This window comes from Coregonus clupeaformis, chromosome 4 (genome assembly GCF_020615455.1).
Source record: "Coregonus clupeaformis isolate EN_2021a chromosome 4, ASM2061545v1, whole genome shotgun sequence".
In the NCBI taxonomy this organism is placed as follows: Eukaryota; Metazoa; Chordata; class Actinopteri; order Salmoniformes; family Salmonidae; genus Coregonus; species Coregonus clupeaformis.
In genome coordinates this window covers 7392775-7412764 of record NC_059195.1, presented here as the reverse complement: position 1 = coordinate 7412764, position 19990 = coordinate 7392775, and the positions used below count along the sequence as shown (strand labels likewise).

At 46.6% G+C, this 19990-nt stretch overlaps 1 protein-coding gene across 3 annotated transcripts in view; it reads right to left on the bottom strand.

The window, feature by feature from the left end:
- hdac4 (histone deacetylase 4) overlaps positions 1-19990 on the bottom strand; it is a 198068-nt gene that overhangs the window by 58174 nt on the left and 119904 nt on the right. For all 3 annotated transcript variants that reach the window (XM_041862710.1, XM_041862719.1, XM_041862726.1), the window contains exons 16-20: positions 19663-19770; positions 17610-17665; positions 17337-17424; positions 13876-13995; positions 8665-8762 (exon numbers count right to left, since the gene is read on the bottom strand). In XM_041862710.1, the coding sequence (XP_041718644.1) occupies positions 8665-8762; positions 13876-13995; positions 17337-17424; positions 17610-17665; positions 19663-19770 (470 nt within the window). The remainder of the gene's footprint in view (positions 1-8664; positions 8763-13875; positions 13996-17336; positions 17425-17609; positions 17666-19662; positions 19771-19990) is intronic.

Genomic DNA, 19990 nt, shown 5'->3' with positions numbered 1-19990 from the left:
ACCGTCAAACATGGAGGTGGAAACATTATGCTTTGGGGGTGTTTTTCTGCTAAGGGGACAGGACAACTTCACCGCATCAAAGGGATGATGGACGGGGCCATGTACCATCAAATCTTGGGTGAGAACCTCCTTCCCTCAGTCAGGGCATTGAAAATGGGTCGTGGATGGGTATTCCAGCATGACATTGACCGAAAACACACGGCCAAGGCAACAAAGGAGTGTCTCAAGAAGAAGCACATTGTCAAGGATGTTGTAAGTGGGTGTGGTGGTGGAATCAGGCGCAGGACGCAGAAGTATAGTTCCAAAGACTTTAGTGAAATCTCTAACCGTGCAAGCACTAAATAGCCCGAAGGCGAAACTCCGCGCGCAGGCGAAACAAAACGGGCGCACAAACAGGTGCGACAAAACTCTCCAAACTATGGAGGACAGCTCTACCGAGCAAGTAGTAACTACATCCAGCAACAAAGCACGACAGTGAAAACAATCACACACAACACTAACACAAACCCAAGGAGAACTTATAGGACACTAATACACTAAACGAAAACAGGTGTGACAACAATTAGACAAAAGCAAACGAACATAGAAACATGCAACGGTGGCAGCTAGTATTCGGAGACAACGAACGCCGAAGCCTGCCCGAGCAAGGAAGAGAGGCAGCCTCGGCCGAAACCGTGACAGTACCCCCCTTGACGCGCGGCTCCAGACGTGCGCCGACTCCCGGCCTCGGGGACGACCAGGAGGACGCGGAGCAGGATGCGTCGGGTGCCCACGATGGAATTCCGTCAGGAGAGAACGGGTCCAAAATGTCCCTCCTTGGCACCCAGCACCGCTCCTCCGGGCCGTACCCCTCCCACTCCACTAGATATTGGAGACCCCCATCCGACGTCTCGAATCCAAGATGGACCGCACGGAGTACGCCGGTGCCCCTCGATGTCCAATGGGGGCGGAGGAGTCTCCCCTGATCTCACTTTCTTGGAGTGGGCCAGCTACCACCGGCCTGAGAAGAGACACATGGAACGCAGGGGTTAATACTTTTATATTCAACAGGTAGTTGTAATTTGTAACACATCTCGTTCAACCTTCTCAGGACTTTAAATGGCCCTACAAACCGCCGACCCAGTTTCCGACAGGGCAGGCGGAGGGGCAGGTTTCTGGTAGAGAGCCAGACTCGATCACCAGGTGCGTACACCGGTCCCTCACTGCGGTGGAGATCGGCGCTCGCCTTATGACGCCCGGAGGGCCCGCTGCAGGTGGACGTGTGCAGCGTTCCATGTCTCCTCCGAGCGCCGCACCCACTCATCCACCGCAGGAGCCTCGATCTGGCTCTGCTGCCAAGGTGCCAGAACCGGCTGGTAACCTAACACACATTGGAAAGGGGTTAGGTTAGTGGAGGAATGGCGTAGGGAATTCTGGGCCATTTCGGCCCAGGGAACGTACCTTGCCCACTCCTCTGGCCGGTCCTGGCAGTATGTTCTAAGAAACCTACCCACATCCTGGTTCACACGTTCCACCTGCCCATTACTCTCCGGGTGGTAACCCGAGGTGAGGCTCACCGAGACCCCCAATCGCTCCATAAAAGCTCTCCAGACTCTGGAGGTAAATTGGGGACCTCGATCAGACACAATATCCTCGGGTACCCGTAGTGCGGAACACATGGGTGAATAGTGCTTCGGCGGTTTGCAGGGCAGTAGGAAGGCCCGGCATGGGGAGCAAACGACAGGCCTTAGAAAACCGGTCCACAACGACCAGTATAGTGGTATTCCCCTGTGAAGGAGGAAGGTCAGTTAGGAAATCCACCGAGAGGTGAGACCATGGTCGTTGTGGAACGGGCAGGGGTAGTAACTTACCCCTAGGCAGATGTCTAGGCGCCTTACACTGGGCGCACACCGAGCAGGAGGAAACATAAACCCTCACATCCCTGCGCCAACGTGGGCCACCAGTACTTGGCACTAAGACAGTGCACTGTCCGGCCGATACCAGGGTGTCCAGAGGAGGGTGACGTGTGAGCCCAATAGATCAATCGATCCCGAACCTCGAGCGGAACGTACTTCCGACCCTCCGGGCATTGAGGTGGACTAGGGTCGGTGCGTAACGCTTCGCTCGAGTTCAGCATCGACCTCCCACACTACCGGTGCCACCAGACACGACTCCGGCAGTATGGGAGTGGGCTCCACGGACCTCTCCTCCGTGTCATACCGCCGAGACAGTGCGTCTGCCTTACCATTCTGTGACCCAGGGATGTACGTGATCTTGAATGTGAACCGGGTCAAAAACATATTCCACCTCGCCTGGCGAGGGTTCAGCCTCCTCGCTGCCCGGATGTACTCCAGGTTACGGTGGTCCGTCAAAATGAGGAAAGGGTGTTGAGCCCCCTCAAGCCAGTGCCTCCACACCTTTAGGGCCTGTACCACGGCTAACAGCTCCCTGTCCCCTACGTCATAGTTTCGCTCCGCCGGACTGAGCTTCTTGGAATAAAAGCACAGGGGCAGAGTTTAGGTGGCGCGCCGGACCGTTGCGAAAGCACGGCTCCTATACCGGCCTCTGACGCGTCCACCTCTACCTGAAATGGCAAAGAGGGATCCGGATGCGCCAGCACCGGGGCCGAGGTAAACAGGTCCTTCAGCCTCCCAAACGCCCTGTCCGCCTCGGCAGACCACTGCAGACGCACCGGACCCCCCTTCAAAAGAGACGTGATGGGAGCTGCCACCTGTCCAAAACCCCCGGATAAACCTCCGGTAGTAATTCGCAAACCCCAAAAACTGCTGCACCTCCTTCACAGTGGTTGGTGTTTGCCAATTACGCACGGCTGACACCCGGTCTACCTCCATCTTCACCCCTGACGCAGACAACTGATACCCCCAAAAAAGGAGACCGACTCCTCGAAAAACAGACACTTCTCTGCCTTGACATACAGGTCGTGCTCCACCAGCCTCCGCAACACTCTGCGCACCAGGGCCACATGCTCGACTCGGGTAGGCGAGTACACGAGAATGTCATCTATGTACACAACCACCCCCTGCCCCTGCATGTCCCTGAAGATCTCATCCACGAATGATTGGAAAACTGACGGAGCGTTCATCAACCCGTATGGCATGACAAGATACTCGTAATGGCCCGAGGTGGTACTAAAGGCTGTCTTCCATTCATCGCCCTCCCTGATGCGCACTAAGTTGTACGCGCTCCTGAGATCTAATTTAGTGAAGAAAGCGCGCCCCATGCAATGACTCAGTCATGGTCGCAATCAGCGGGAGTGGATAACTGTACTTCACCGTGATCTGATTGAGACCACGGTAATCGATGCACGGGCGTAACCCACCATCCTTTTTCTTCACAAAAAGAAACTCGAGGACGCAGGGGAAGTGGAAGGCCGTATGTATCCTTGTCTCAGAGATTCGTCTATGTAAGTCTCCATAGCTTTCTTCTCCTCCTGAGACAGAGGATACACATGGCTCCGTGGGAGCGCAGCTCCTGCCTGGAGGTCTATCGCACAATCTCCCTGCCTATGGGGCGGCAACTGCGTCGCCCTCGACTTACTAAACGCAATAGCCAAATCCCCATACTCAGGGGGAACGTGCAATGCGGGCACCTGGTTTGGACTCTCCACCGAGGTAGCCCCTACGAAACGCCTAAACATCGACCCACACACTGGGCAGACCACTCCATCAGAGCCCTCTCCTGCCACGAAATAGATGGGTTATGGGTACTCAACCAGGGCATGCCCAGCACCACCGGATACGCAGGCGAGTCGATCAGAAATAGCTGGATCATCTCCTGATGACCCCCTGCGCACACATCCTAAGTGGCGCTGTAACCTCCCTGATCAAGCCCGCACCCAACGGACGGCTATCTAGGGCATGAACGGGGAAAGGAACGTCAACAGGTAGAAGGGGAATCCCTAAGGCTAAACAAAATTGCTTATCAACAAAATTCCCAGCCGCGCCTGAATCTACCAGCGCCTTATGCTGGGAATGAGGTGCTACCTGTGGAAAACGCACAGGTATACAAAAGTGTGCAACAGAGAGCTCTGGGTGAGTGGGGCGCCTACTCACCTGGAAGGACTCCCCAGTGCGGGACCTGTCGTCTTCCCCCTAGGAGGCCATCCCCAGCACCTAGCAGCGGTGTGTCCTCCCCGACCACAGTTGGTGCAGGAGATGGACCCCCTCGTATTCCGACCCCTCCTCTCCCTAGCGCCAGCGCCACCGAGCTCCATGGGGCACGGCTCGGAAGCGCTGGAGGGTGAAATGGACGGACCCCCTCGGGACGTCCGCGGGTAGCTAGCAGGGTATCCAGCCTGATGGACATGTCGACCAACTGGTCGAACGAGAGACTGGTGTCCCTACAGGCCAGCTCCCTACGGACGTCCTCACGTAGACTACATCGATAGTGATCGATGAGGGCCCGCTCATTCCACCCTGCATCCGCCGCTAGAGTGCGGAATTCTAAGGCGAACTCCTGGGCACTCCTCCTCCCCTGCCGGAGGCCGAACAGACGCTCCCCCGCGCTTTCCCCTCGGGGGGATGGTCAAACACCGCCCTGAAGCGGCGGGAGAACTCGTCGTAGGTGATGGTGTTAGCGTCTATTCTCCTCCACTCTGCGTTGGCCCATTCCAACGCTTTACCGGAAAGGCAGGAGATCAGGGCGGACACGCTCTCGTGCCCCGAGGGGCGCCGGGTGCACGGTGGCCAGGTAAAGCTCCACCTGAAGAAGGAATCCCTGACACCCGGCAGCGGTCCCATCGTAGGCCCTCGGGAGCGAGAGTCGAACTCCTCTGGGTTCCGGAGCGGGAAGAGGCTGACTTGCCGATGGCGCGGGCAGGGACGATGGTAGTGGAGGTGTCCCTCGGGTCTCCCAGCCTCTGATGGTGGTGATCACCTCCTGCAGTGCGGACCCCATCCGCAGGATCTGGTCATCTTGCTGGCGGACCCTGTCCTCCAGCGTCGCCTGCGCTGCTTCGGCTCCTGCTGATTCCATTTAAAGGTGTGTGATTCTGTCAAGGATGTTGTAAGTGGGTGTGGTGGTGGAATCAGGCGCAGGACGCAGAAGTATAGTTCCAAAGACTTTAGTGAAATCTCTAACCGTGCAAGCACTAAATAGCCCGAAGGCGAAACTCAGCAAGCAGGCGAAACAAAACGGGCGCACAAACAGGTGCGACAAAACTCTCCAAACTATGGAGGACAGCTCTACCGAGCAAGTAGTAAATACATCCAGCAACAAAGCACGACAGTGAAAATAATCACACACAACACTAACACAAACCCAAGGAGAACTTATAGGACACTAATACACTAAACGAAAACAGGTGTGACAACAATTAGACAAAAGCAAACGAACATAGAAACATGCAACGGTGGCAGCTAGTATTCCGGAGACAACGAACGCCGAAGCCTGCCCGAGCAAGGAAGAGAGGCAGCCTCGGCCGAAACCGTGACACACATTAAGGTCCTGGAGTGGCCTAGCCAGTCTCCAGACCTTAATCCTACAGAATATCTGTGGAGGGAGCTGAAGGTTTGAGTTGCCAAACATCAGCCTCGAAACCTTACTGACTTGGAGAAGATCTGCAAAGAGGAGTGGGACAAAATCCCTCCTGAGATGTGTGTAAACCTGGTGGCCAACTACAAGAAACGTCTGACATCTGTGATTGCCAACAAGGGTTTCACCACCAAGTACTAAGTCATTTTTTGCAGAGGGGTCAAATACTTATTTCCCTCATTAAAATGCAAATCAATTTATAACATTTTTGACATGCGTTTTTCTGGATTTTTTTGTTGTTATTCTGTCTCTCACTGTTCAAATAAACCTACCATTAAAATCATAGACTCATCATGTCTTTGTCAGTGGGCAAACATACAAAATCAGCAGGGGATCAAATACTTAATTCCCTCACTGTACTCTAACACACTCAACCCCTTTCCTCCACAATCAACCAGAAGATCAGATGCTCAACGGTTGTTACATCCCAGAGCCCAACTCAAGAAAGGACCTGATTTACAAATGCATATACAGTTACAGCTGTTTGAGAAAGCATGCAAGATTGAGCAAAAATGGACAACAATGTAAGATTTGATTAATCTATTTAATCTATGTCAAGTCCTAGGTGATGGAGATCAGATCCACCCTCTTCACCTGAGACACAAACACTCTGGTACCCCGTTGTAACCATTTCCCCCAAGCATCTCCGTGCAGTCAGACCTTTGATTATTTTGTGCCACTTGGGCCACAATAATAAGCCCCCTCTCTGATTGTCCGAGTGTGACCCTCTCCCCATGGGTTACTGCAGCCAGTGTTGCCAGCACTGCCACTACCTGGGTGGGGGTACCCCACTGGAATCCCCACCGGCTAGGTACAAGGTCATCAAGGTTCTCATTAGCAGCTTTGAGAATTTCCTTGTATATTATGCTCTCCCATCAGGGGGCTCTGGCTTTGTAGGACAAACCCTGCCAGGCAGGGTCAGAATCTTGAGGTGGCGGTGCTGCTCAAGTAGGTCTCTGACCGCATTTATTTTTCTGTTTAGGCTGCATATAGGCAACTCACAGCAGGTCCATAAAACAGATGGGGACTTCTCTTTGGTGTATGGGTCGCTCAGGTGGGTGTCTAGGATATAGGGTTGGGGATCGTTCCATCATAATAGGACAATAAAAAAATAGATTAGATATATACTATATTTTAAAATGTATATCCCTCATCTGCACAAAATTGAAAGCTCTCTCTCACAACCCCTGCTCACAGACACACGTTGGTTCTGGGATATGCAACCATTTCCTTTCTCACTCACTTAACGCCACACTTATTCAAACACAAAAACGCACACCACACCTTCCATCACAATTCATCGACACATACCCACATACTGTGCCTTCTATGTCTTCTGTTCGCTATGTTTTTATCTCCACTATGTTGATTGAGTACAGGTGTTCTAATTAGCTGTATTTGAAGATGTATTATTTTGCTTATGATCTTTTCTTGTAATACCGTTTTATCCTTTTATAAAATACTATACATACTATAAATGTGCTTTATTATTACAATCCCTACCATGGCTAGTATTGGGTGCTCCATTATTCGACTCTATTAGAACTTTCAGAATAGCCATGGAGTAGTCTTTGTGTCGCGGTACATTTGGTTGTCAATATACAGTTTATCGACAACGAGAGCAACACGCTTCCCTTTTAATCTATTTTCCTTGAAGATTGGGTACAGAACTTTGCGCCGTTCTGCAATCTCCCTCAGGAACTGATCATCCATTCCTATTTTGGTGCCAGCAAGTCTTTTACCTAGGCTTTTTACCATTACTTTAACGATTGGACGCTCATATCTCTGTCCTCTTTGTCCGAAACGGTGTACACGTTCGAGTTGGATTTTATCGACAGCCTCGAGTGGGATTTGAAGCGCTGTTAGAAAGAAGTCCTTCACAATAGTCTCGGTTACCTCTCCCTCTTTTTCCTGGATACCCGTAAGTACTAGATTTTCTCTCATCGATCTAGTTTGCATGTCTGGTAAGGCTTATCTCAGAAAGTTGTTATCCTTTTTAAGTTCCTTAACGTCCATTTCTATTTAGTGACTGTCCCTTTTAGTATCTTTCTCCTTTATCGCAGCTTTTCCATCACTCATTTCAAGACTCGCCTTCAACTCTTTTACATCATTACTGACCAACTCTAGTATGCCCAGTTTGTCATTTATCGACTTCAACAGGTCGCTTTTCACACTTACCAGTCCCAGTGGTGAAAAGCATAAATCATCTGTATCAGTCGACGAGTCAAGTTTTCTCTTGGAGATTGATTCTCCTCGTTTATCTTCCGTCATGTTTGGGTGTTGCGTGTTGTTGTAATATTTGTCAATACATTTCTCTAGCCTTATCATTTCTTTTGTGTTATTATCCAGATTGAATGTTATTACCCTCAAATATATGAAGTGCTAATATTTAGTCTAACTTACTGATATTGAATATTATGTTTTTGTTTTGAGGTGATTTTTACCGCTGTGTATTCAATACGCCATCTTGTCTAGTAGGCTACAGAATTAGAGAAGGCCTGTTTCTCTCCCCTGTCAGAGGCAGCATGCCTGTCTTACAGACTAAGCCTAGTAAATGTTATTATAAATAAGAATAGAATATGTTTCTAAACACTTCTACATTAATGTAGAAGACATGCTAACCTCCCCTGTTATTGGTAATGGTGAGCGGTTAGCATGTCTTGGGGGTATGATCTTTGACCCTCTGTAACTTTGTAGCATCCACATTAATGTAGATTAATTCAGGATTATCCGTAACATTAATGTGGAAGTGTTTAAAAACACATTCTCATTATTCTGATATTGTCAATATAGCTCAGTATTTGAATAATTTATTTTATTCAGTCATTATTGCTCATCTTTATCAAGGCTGTCAATTATTTAGAACCCCACTGTATATGGTTCCAGAGCTGGGAACTGTCAGGACAGACAGACCACTGGGACCTTCAGCCTGTTGAAATACAACCCTCTCCTCATACAAGTGCTCCCTAAGCACTCTACACTCCAACAGCCAACCCCCACCGCTGTAAATTCACCACTAAACAGGCCCCTAATTTTCTCAATTTTTCACTCTTTTGTTTTCTTGCACTGGTGTTCCCAGCGTAAAGAAACGTCATCATACTCTGTGGTAGCTAGTCCGTGTTTGTGTGTTACCTGAAGGCAGCCAGGTACTCTGCGTCTCCCATGGGTGGTTCTAGTCCCCCGGTGAAAGCCATGTTCACATTGAAGCCCATGCCTGCCCCAGTGCCCACCTACAACACACAAAACGCAACATAGGTTGGTCGCGCAAACACACACAACAGGCACACACTCGCAAAATTACACACACACATACACTAAAACATCTGAACATTGATTGACCATATCAAAGCCCTTTCTAGTAATATATGTAGTATTTCTAGGAAAAGACTGCTGGGATTCCTGCCATTTACCTGTCAAAGGTCAGATTACAGCTGCCAGGCAAGAGCACACACACACACACACACAAGTACACACACAAGCACACACACACACACACACACGCACACGCACAAGCACACGCACACATACTTTTACAATAGATCTGGGCATTTTACAAACAACAACAATAATCTGAACTACAGTGCATTCGGAAAGTATTCAGACCCCTTGACTTTTTCCACATTTTGTTACGTTACAGCCTTCTCCTAAACTTGATTATTATTGTTAATGTTTTCATAACTCTACACACAATACCCTATAATGACAAAGCCAAAACAGGTTTTAAGATTTTTTTGGAAATGTATTACAAATAAAAAAACAGAAATACCTTATTTACATAAGTATTCAGACCCTTTGCTATGAGACTCAAAATTGACCTCAGGTGCATCCTGTTTCCATTTATCATCTTTGAGATGTTTCTACAACTTGATTGGATTCCACCTGTGGTAAATTCAATTGATTGGACATGATTTGGAAAGGCACACACCTGTCTATATTAGGTCCCACATTTGACAGTGCATGTCAGAGCAAAAACCAAGCCATGAGGTCAAAGGAATTGTCCGTAGAGCTCAGAGACAGGATTGTGTCAAAGCACAGATCTGGGGAAGGTACCAATTTTTCTCTGCAGCATTGAAGGCCCCAAAGAACACATTGACCCCCATCATTCTTAAATGGAAGAAGTTTGGAACCACCAAGACTCTTTCTAAAGTTGGCCACCCGGCCAAACTGAGCAATCGGGGGAGAAGAGCCTTGGTCAGGGAGGTGACCAAGAACCCGATGGTCACTCTGACAGAGCTCCAGAGTTCCAGAAGGTCAACCATTTCTGCAGCACTCCACCAATCAGGCCTTTATGGTAGAGTGGCCAGACAGAAGCCACTCCTCAGTAAAAGGCACATGACAGTCCGCTTGGAGTTTGCCAAAAGGCACCTAAAGGACTCTCAGACCATGAGAAAAAAGATGATCTGTTCTGATAAAACTAAGATTGAACTCTTTGGCCTGAATGCCAAGCGTCACGTCAGGAGGAAACCTGGCACCATACCTATGGTGAAGCATGGTGGTGGCAGCATTATGCTATGGGGATGTTTTTCAGTGGCAGGGACTGGGAGACTAGTCAGGATCGAGGGAATGATGAATGGAGCAAAATACAGAGAGATCCTTGATGAAAACCTGCTCCAGAGTGCTCAGGACCTCAGACTGGGGCGATGGTTCACCTTCCAACAGGAAAACGACCCTAAGCACACAGCCAAGACAACGCAGGAGTGGCTTCGGGACAAGTCTCTGAATTGAGTGGCCCAGCCAGAGCCCGGACTTGAACCTGATCGAACATCTCTGGAGAGACTTGAAAATAGCTGTGCAGCGACGCTCCCCATCCAACCTGACAGAGCTTGAGAGGATCTGCAGAGAAGAATGTGAGAAACTCCCCAAATACAGGTATGCCAAGCTTGTAGCGTCATACCCAAGAAGACTCGAGGCTGTAATCGCTGCCAAAGGTGGTTCAACAAAGTACTGAGTAAAGGGTCTGAATACTTATGTAAATGTGATATTTCGGTGAATTTTTATTTTAATACATTTGAAAAAAATTCTAAAAACCTGTTTTTGCTTTGTCATTATGGGGTATTGTGTGTAGATTGATGATGGAAAAAAAAACAATTTAATCAATTTTAGAATAAGGCTGTAACGTAACAAAACGTGGAAAAAGTCAAGGGGTCTGCATACTTTCCGAATGCACTGTAAGTGCCGGTTGGCCTCATCATTAAGAAACATGTATTAGGAAATATTACAATTGGACTACTGTCAATATTGTAGCAATTACCAGGGGAGAGCCAACAACAATTGAGTTTTCTTTATGTTGCCAATTTGACTGTGAATAACAGGAACATTTCCAAAATTCTATTTTCTGGTCATTATTAGTTATCGAGCCAGGGAAGGCAGAAAGTATAGTGCCCAGTGTTTGACTGAATGGTGAAAAACAGCCACCATTTACTTTGATGATCAGTGTTCAACTTAGTGAGTGGTCATCAATTGGCAAAAATGCTATAACAAAAAATATTCCAAGGTTTTCCAGAAATCCCATTGGAATATCCCAGAATCAGGAGGGAATATGCCGGAAATCCTCCATCCAGAAATAGGAAAACCAGGGAATTTGGGGAAAGTGACCAGAATTTTGGAACCCTACTCTTCAGTAAATCGTTTTTCATTAACAAGAGGAAAGCATTGGTGTTGAGATCCTACACACTGTGCAGGGAGATGAGCTACCAGTATCTGTCTATGTGTGACAGTGATGTGAAGAACAGTAAGAGCTTCTCAAAGTGGAACACATACAGTCGTGGTCAAAAATGTTGAGAAAGACACAAGTATTGGTCTTCACAAAGTTTGCTGCTTCAGTGTTATGAGATATTTTTGTCAGATGTTACTATGGTATACTGAAGTATAATTACAAGCATTCCATAAGTGTCAAAGGCTTTTATTGACAATTACATTAAGTTTATGCAAAGAGTCAATATTTGCAGTGTTGACCCTTCTTTTTCAAGACCTCTGCAATCCGCCCTGGCATGCTGTCAATTAACTTCTGGGCCACATCCTGACTGATGGCAGCCCATTCTTGCATAATCAATGCTTGGAGTTTGTCAGAATTTGTGGGTCTGGGGAGTTTCATGGCCACGGACCCAAAATGTTGATGTTTTGTTCCCCGAGCCACTTAGTTATCACTTTTGCCTTATGGCAAGGTGTTCCATCATGCTGGAAAAGGCATTGGTCGTCACCAAACTGTTCTTGGATGGTTGGGAGAAGTTGCTCTCGGAGGATGTGTTGGTACCATTCTTTATTCATGGCTGTGTTCTTAGGCAAAATTGGCTGAGAAGCAACCCCACACATGAATGGTCTCAGGATGCTTTACTGTTGGCATGACACATTACATTACATTTTAGTCTTTTAGCAGACGCTCTTATCCAGAGCAACTTACAGTTAGTGAGTGCATACATTACATATTTTTTTTTTGTTATTATAATTTTTTTATACTGGCCCCCCGTGGGAAATGAACCCACAACCCTGGCGTTGCAAACGCCATGCTCTACCAACTGAGCTACATCCCTGCCAGCCGTTCCCTCCCCTACCCTGGACGACGCTGGGCCAGTTGTGCGCCGCCCCATGGGTCTCCCGGTCACGGCCAGCTACGACAGAGCCTGGATTCGAACCAGGATCTCTAGTGGCACAGCTAGCACTGCGATGCAGTGCCTTAGACCACTGCGCCACTCGGACCTACCACAGGACTGATGGTAGAGCTCACCTTGTCTTCTCCGGACAAGCTTTTTTCCGGATGCCCCAAACAATCGGAAAGGGGATTCATCAGAGAAAATGACTTTACCCCAGTCCTCAGCAGTCCAATCCCTGTACCTTTTGCAGAATATCAGTCTGTCCCTGATGTTTTTCCTGGAGAGAAGTGGCTTCCTCGCTGCCCTTCTTGACACCAGGCCATCCTCCAAAAGTCTTTGCCTCACTGTGCGTGCAGATGCACTCACACCTGCCTGCTGCCATTCCTGAGCAAGCTCTGCACTGGTGGTGCCCCGATCCCGCAGCTGAATCAACTTTAGGAGACGGTCCTGGCGCTTGCAGGACTTTCTTGGGCGCCTTGAAGCCTTCTTCACAACAATTGAACTTCTCTTCTTGAAGTTCTTGATGATCCGATAAATGGTTGATTTAGGTGCAATCTTACTAGCAGCAATATCCTTGCCTGTGAAGCCCTTTTTGTGCAAAGCAATGATGACGGCACGTGTTTCCTTGCACGTAACCATGGTTAACAAAGGAAGAACAATGATTTCAAGCACCACCCTCCTTTTAAAGCTTCCAGTCTGTTATTCTAACTCAATCAGCATGACAGAGTGATCTCCAGCCTTGTCCTCGTCAACACTCTCACCTGTGTTAACGAGAGAATCACTGACATGATGTCAGCTGGTCCCTTTTGTGGCAGGGGCTGAAATGCAGTGGAAATGTTTTTGGGGATTAAGTTCATTTTCATGGCAAAGAGGGACTTTGCAATTAATTGCAATTCATCTGATCACTCTTCATAACATTCTGGAGTATATGCAAATTGACATCCTAAAAACTGAGGCAGCAGACTTTGTGAAAATTAATATTTGTGTCATTCTCAAAACGTTTGACCACGACTGTACACACCAGTGTTTCCCCTATATGCATTTAGCGGCAAAAAAAACAGAAGATACATTTTCGGGCTGGTAAAATGTTTTCAGTGTAAAACGATTAAAACCAGATATAAAGTATGTAGATAATATAATAGAGCAATATATATTTTTCATAAAAAATAATACAATCACCAAAATAAAAACTAGACAAAAAAATGTCATGGCATGGGACCCCCATTGATTTTCTTATAATGTTTGAGTCACTCAAATAGTATATGAACACGGCATAAGCCTTGGCAAAATGTGTACAATTACAGGAAATTAGCTTTGAAACTGCCATTTTTCTCTCAGCCCGTGACAAAATGTGTAGAATTGCAGGAAACTCGTTTTAAAACTGTAAAATGTTCTCTCAACCCCATTGCAAAATGTGTAGAAATATAGGAAATTAGCTTTAAATACAGGAAATTAGCTTTAAAACTGTAAAATGTTCTCTCAACCCCATTGCAAAATCTGTAGAAATACCAAAAAATTGCTTTTAAACTGTAAAATGTTCTCTTAGCCCCAAGGCAAAATGTGTAGACATACAGGAAATTTGCTTTAAAACTGTAACATGTTCTCTTAGCCCCATGGTAAAAAGTGTTGAATTGCAGGAAATTAGCTTTGAAACTGCAATTTCTCTCCCCCCCAATGCTAACTTTGCCAACGCTGCTGAAAACAATCATAGGGAAAACACTGCACACGCACACACACACACTCCGCCACTGACCTCATCAGGCGCTCCACTGCCGGGGAAGAAGTTGCCGTCGTCGTAGCGATGGAGTGACAGATAGAGAATGTTGGGGTCGCTGTAGAATGCCTGTTGCGTGCCATTTCCATGGTGAACATCCTGACAGACATGGAGAGTGGCAGGCTATGGTTACTTTCTGACTAACAACTGATTTAGGATCAGGTCTCCACATCCAAATCCTATCCATAAGCATTGTGCGCTAAACATCAAAATCAACCTTGAATCAGTCGTCAGATGGGCATAATGCTATCCACTGTCGTGCTTAGCCACTATCTAACATCCTACAACCTTTGTGACCAGTTCAGAGGGTTGCATGTGTTTTAGGCGTACAATTGGATTAAGTCTGTTTTACAAATCTCATTGCTGGGTGACAACATCTTTTACTTTCCATTTCATTTCAGCAGACCTTCCCACATAGTCAAACATAAAAAAGTGACTTAAGCTTCTATATCGAGGCATTATCTCATACAAGACAAGTTTTAAAGAAGGTAATTTTCTAACTAAGTGTCAATTTTTTGACGGGACTGCTTAAGAAGTTTCTATATTGAGACATTTTGTAATACAAAAGACGAGCTAAAAAAGCGGTCGTTTCTCCCTGGATGACAGGGCTAGCTTTAGAAATCTCTCTCAGTGACAGACAGGAGGAAATGAAAAGGGTTTCAAAGGCTTTGGCCAGCTGTATAACGACCCCAGCAGCATCCATAAGCCATGATGACATGCACATCTCTTCCTGGGCATGGGGACTATTTTCAGGCCTTTCAAATGTAAAAAAACGCTCCTCTTTCAGTTTCTGACCTACATACTCTAGTGTGACTGTCTTTATAAGGTGTGCTTTTTGACACAAATGTGTGTCGTACTGATAAATGACATGACGCACAGTGTGACAGATGAAACACTGGCCAGCGCTCATGCAAGATTTGGTTCTCGGCGCCAAGATTATTTTGACATCAATTTGACAGATTCTAACGCCAGACGTATGTCTCATATTATGTTATACAGACAGGTATTGTTTGTTGACACTGAATAACTTGGTCTGTAAAAGCATTATATTACACTCGCAGAACTAGGGCTGACCCCATTTAGTCGACTGGTCGATTGTTTGATCGATAGGCTGTTGGTGGACCAAGAGTTTTTTACTCGAGCGTTAGCAAATATATATATACACTATACTGTATATACAAAAGTATGTGGACACCCATTCAAATTAGTGGATTCGGCTATTACCCATTGCTGACAGGTGTATAAAATCAAGCACACAGTCATGCAATCTCCATAAACAAACATTGGCAGTAGAATGGCCGTACTGAAGAGCTCAGTGACTTTCAACATGGTATAGGTTGCCACCTTTCCAACAAGTCAGTTCGTCAAATTTCTGCCCTGCTAGAGCTGCCCCAGTCAACTGTAAGTGCTGTTATTGTGAAGTGGAAACGTCTAGGAGCAACAACGGCTCAGCCGCAAAGTGGTAAGCCACACAAGCTCACAGAACGGGGCGTAGCACGTAAAAATCGTCTGTCCTCGGTTGCAACTCTCACTACTGAGTTCCAAACTGCCTCTGGAAGCAACGTCCGCACAAGAACTGTTCGTCGGGAGCTTCATGAAATGGTTTCCATGGCCGAGCAGCTGCACACAAGCCTAAGATCACCATGCGCAATGCCAAGCGTCGGCTGGAGTGGTGTAAAGCTTGCTACCATTGGACTCTGCAGCAGTGGAAACATGTTCTCTGGAGCAGTGGAAACACCATCTGGCAGTCCGACGGACGAATCTGGGTTTGGCGGATGCCAGGAGAACGCTACCTGCCCCAATGCATAGTGCCAACTGTAAAGTTTGGTGGAGGAGGAATAATGGTTCGGGCTAGGCCCCTTAGTTCCAGTGAAGGGAAATCTTAACGCTACAGCATACACTGACATTCTAGACGATTCTATGCATCCATCAAACACCTTTGGGATGAATTGGAATGCCAACTTCATTGTCCGACCTCACTAATGTTCTTGTGGCTGAATGGAAGCAAGTCCCTGCAGTAATGTTCCAACATATACCCTGTATGAGGAACAAGTTTTGGTTTATTTCATTCCATTTACCAGTTGTCAATTTATTCATTGTCTTTTATTTGTAGTGCTACTGTCAATGTTGAGTAAGAACGCGCACCTGATTACGCATAGAAGTAGGCCTAGGCTACCTGGCCTGCACGCAAATGTAGGCTTATAAATGTGCCCATTTGGGGATCTGATAGCATTTCTGATTGTCTTATCTCACCACCACTCTGGAGTCTGTTTTTGAGGATGACAATAGCTCCTCAATGTAGCCTATTTGAAAAATCTTTCGATAACCACTTGGTGTGTGAAAGGGGGAAAAAATGTCATGCTCTGATCCGGTGGAAACATCATAAAATAGGCCTACTTGATTACTTCTTATCCCATGCGCAAATAGCCTACAGCTCTGTCTGTCCTGAGCTCACTGGCATGGGAAACTCTGAGGGCCCAGAATATTTTATACAATGTTGCAAGTTTGCTAGCACAAGCTTCAGGCCAGACCAAGTTGATAGTTGATACAATGTTTCAAGTTCCTTGCAGACAGGCCATGCTTAGCCAATGTGATTTATAGGATATTTATTTTTATCAGGATATTTTCTACCTGCAGGCTGCAATGTTTTTATTTGTTGGCTTTATGTAGGCTATTTTTACATAGTTGCCAATGGCAATATAAATCACTTTTAGAATTTTGATTAAGCACATAATGATTTTGCGATACAAAGACTATATTATAAATGAAATGAAACTGTTCCACGAAAATGTGCATATGAAAATCATAACTGGCACGCAAATCGGTAGAAATGGTAAGATAAATTGGCACTCCAAATGGAAAAGGTTGCCGACCCTGATATTGCCCATTACCGGCAACTTCAGGAGTTTAATGGCAGAATCTGCGAAGGCCAGCAGCAGCTGGAGGGTCGGGAACAGGTTTTTTTCTTCTAGTTAGGCTACCTTGATCTCTGGCTCCCTCTAGTCATTTGTATGTCTTAATTAATGAATAACAGTGTGCTTAAAGCATCAGACAAGCTAAGTAGCCTATATATAGTTGATTTTATTAACACATAGGGTGTGTTTATATAGGAAAAAATACAAGTTTAAGAATTTCAACAAATCAATTGGTCGAAAGAATAGGCGACTCTCGGTTGACCAAGATTTGTTTTGGTCGGGTACGGCCCTACGCAGAACATTAACAAATGTTAAGAAAGATAGGTCACATTATTTCATATAATAATATAAGCCATTTAGCAGACGATTTTATGCAAAGCGACTTAAAGACATGCGTGCATACATTTTACGTATGGGTGGCCTCAGCGGGAATCGAACCCACTACCCCCTTGCAAGCGCCATGCTCTAATGACTGAGCCCCACCTTATTCTGTGTGAAAGCACAGGAAGTCCAAGGTGAACTCACCCAATCCACAATCAGGATCTTATTGACACTGAGCCTCTGCTGCAGAAGTTTAGCTGCGATGGCCACTGAGTTGAAGTAACAGAATCCCCTGTGTGATGGAGTGATGAGAGAGAGGGGGGAGGAGTGAAATAATATGCATTTAGTGAGTCCAACAGGTATTGTGATTAGGGTTCTGATAATTTGATTTTGCTCGAAATCTCATACTGTTTCGTAATGACTTCAACAAGATCTGATCCAATGAGAACGAAGAAAAATAAATGGGGTGGGACTTACATAGGTGTGCTCTCCTCTGCGTGGTGTCCAGGGGGCCGGACTACAGCAAAGCCGTTCTGCCAATCAGAGAAGAGGGAGCCATGTTACCCATAAGGCCTTAATCAATCAAAGACTGACAGACACTCATACTGTAATAGCACAGATAAACACATAACCCCATAAACACACACGAAAATACCTATTTACACACACACACACCAGCACACACACACACATTCCAGTTTCTCCATGCAGTATTCAGTTCTCTGCCTCTATGACCCTAAATCCCCTTAGGGCTCACACTTAATTGTTTTGCCATTTACAGTGCGGAGGGTCAGACACTGCCGATGACACACACACGCTAAAATGTTTGTTATATTCTACTGAGCCATTTACTTTATGTTAATATTCTTATCTTTTGTTATTTCTTATTGTTGTTGCATTGTCGCGAAGGAACCTGCAAGTAAGCATTTCGTTGGACGGTGTACACCATGTGTATCTTGTACATACGACTAATACATCTTGAAACTTGAAACACACACACACACAGGTATGGCTGACAGCTGGGAGCAGCAGTGCGAGGCGTGGATGTTGTGCTAATGTGGGGACCTGGGAGACTCCCGCGCCGACTGGTGTAATATGGGGACATATGGGGACTGGTAGGGACGCCCAGTGTTTGGGGGCCCTGACTGACTGTGGTATGTGTACGTGGTGAAGTGACCTGTGTCCCTGTAGTCCAGTCTAATGATGTTGAGGCAGCTGCTGTGGATTACTCTCCACCTCGCCTGGCCGCAGAGGATATTATTCTAGCAGAGGGAGAGAAGGAACTCAGATCCCATCTGACGATAGGGACCGCTTTCAAAGAGCTGTGTGTGTGTGAGAGAGCGAGTGTGTGTGATTTAAAGAGATTAATGGAATTCCATTGAGTTCTATTTTAGAAACATTGATGATGCAGATGCAATGCTGACTTGGACAGGCCAGAGGGTGGCAGGTGATGTTTATGTCTGGTTTCCCCCCCTGGGGTTACGTGTGTGTGTGTGTGTTTTTGCACGTATGTGTGGGTGTGTGTATGTGTGTGTGTGCTAAGATGGGGTTAAGAGGCAAGGAGGTCACTTCCTGTGACCTCTAACACTTGTGTAGAGTGCAGGCATATTTTCATGAATCATTTCAGGTCATTATTCTTAGAAAGAGAGCCATGTCCTCGATAAATCCATGAAGATGAATGATAAATAGATGAATGGATGAACAAACAAGTCCATGAATGAATAAAACAAGTAAATAAATCTCAGTAACAACAACCAGTGCTGTTCAATAAATGGCATACATACTCATCAGACAGACACATTCCAAACAACAACCTTCAAATAACAATAGATCACGCCCACTTTACAGTATGCACTAACTGCATCCCCTAACTAATGCTTCCAATTCCACTGTAACAAGAAGGAGAGTGAATGTGCTAGTTGAAGCCCTAAATCCTAGCTGAAACTCTGTGCGAGCGTTAGCAATTTAGCTCTGAGAGGAATTATCATGTCTCAATTACCTTACCCAGCTCTGCGCCGCAGGTGGCTATGGTGTGCAGACTAATAAAGACAGGGTGTTAGCGGGGACTATTAGCGTTAGCGATGCCCGCGCACTAGGCCGCCCCCCGCGGGGTTCAAACGACAGTCGGGCGCTGCCAGGAGAGGCCACAGACACAGGAAGGCAGGCGGGCAGGAGGGGAGGAGTGTCTGTCTGAAAGGTGCTAATGAGAGCTTTGCGGTGGGGAAGGGGGCGGGGGGCATTCCTACCGAGTCTGGAGGTGTTAAGAGAGAGCACGGCTAACAAGGCTAAATGAATAAAGCTACGCTAGCCCTGTGCCTAATTAACTTGAGTGGGGCTAGCGTTAGCACCGTTAATGCGGTCTAATGATCAACACTCCACTCTGCCACCTATTCACCTGAGATGGGCTAGCATTAGCATTTAGCGTCAGTTGCTAGATGGCTTTATCATTGGTAATATAGACATTCAGACAGACAGCTTGACAGACAGGCAGACAGACAGACAGCGCCATGATGAGGGACATGGAGCTAACCTTGAGCTCTCCAGCTGCCACTTTGAAGACCAGCTCCACGACGGAGCCCACAGCCAGACGAGCTGCGCTGGACGAGTGGACCTCGTTCCAAATGGTGTCGCTGTCCACCTATGAACACAAACACATATGCACATTTATTAATGCACAATATAAACAGGATTACGTTTACGTGAGACGTGGTCCTCTGTAGCTCAGCTGGTAGAGCACGGCGCTTGTTATGCCAAGGTAGTGGGTTCGATCCCCGGGACCACCCATACACAAAAAAAAAATGTATGCACGCATGACTGTAAGTCGCTTTGGATAAAAGCGTCTGCTAAATGGCATATTA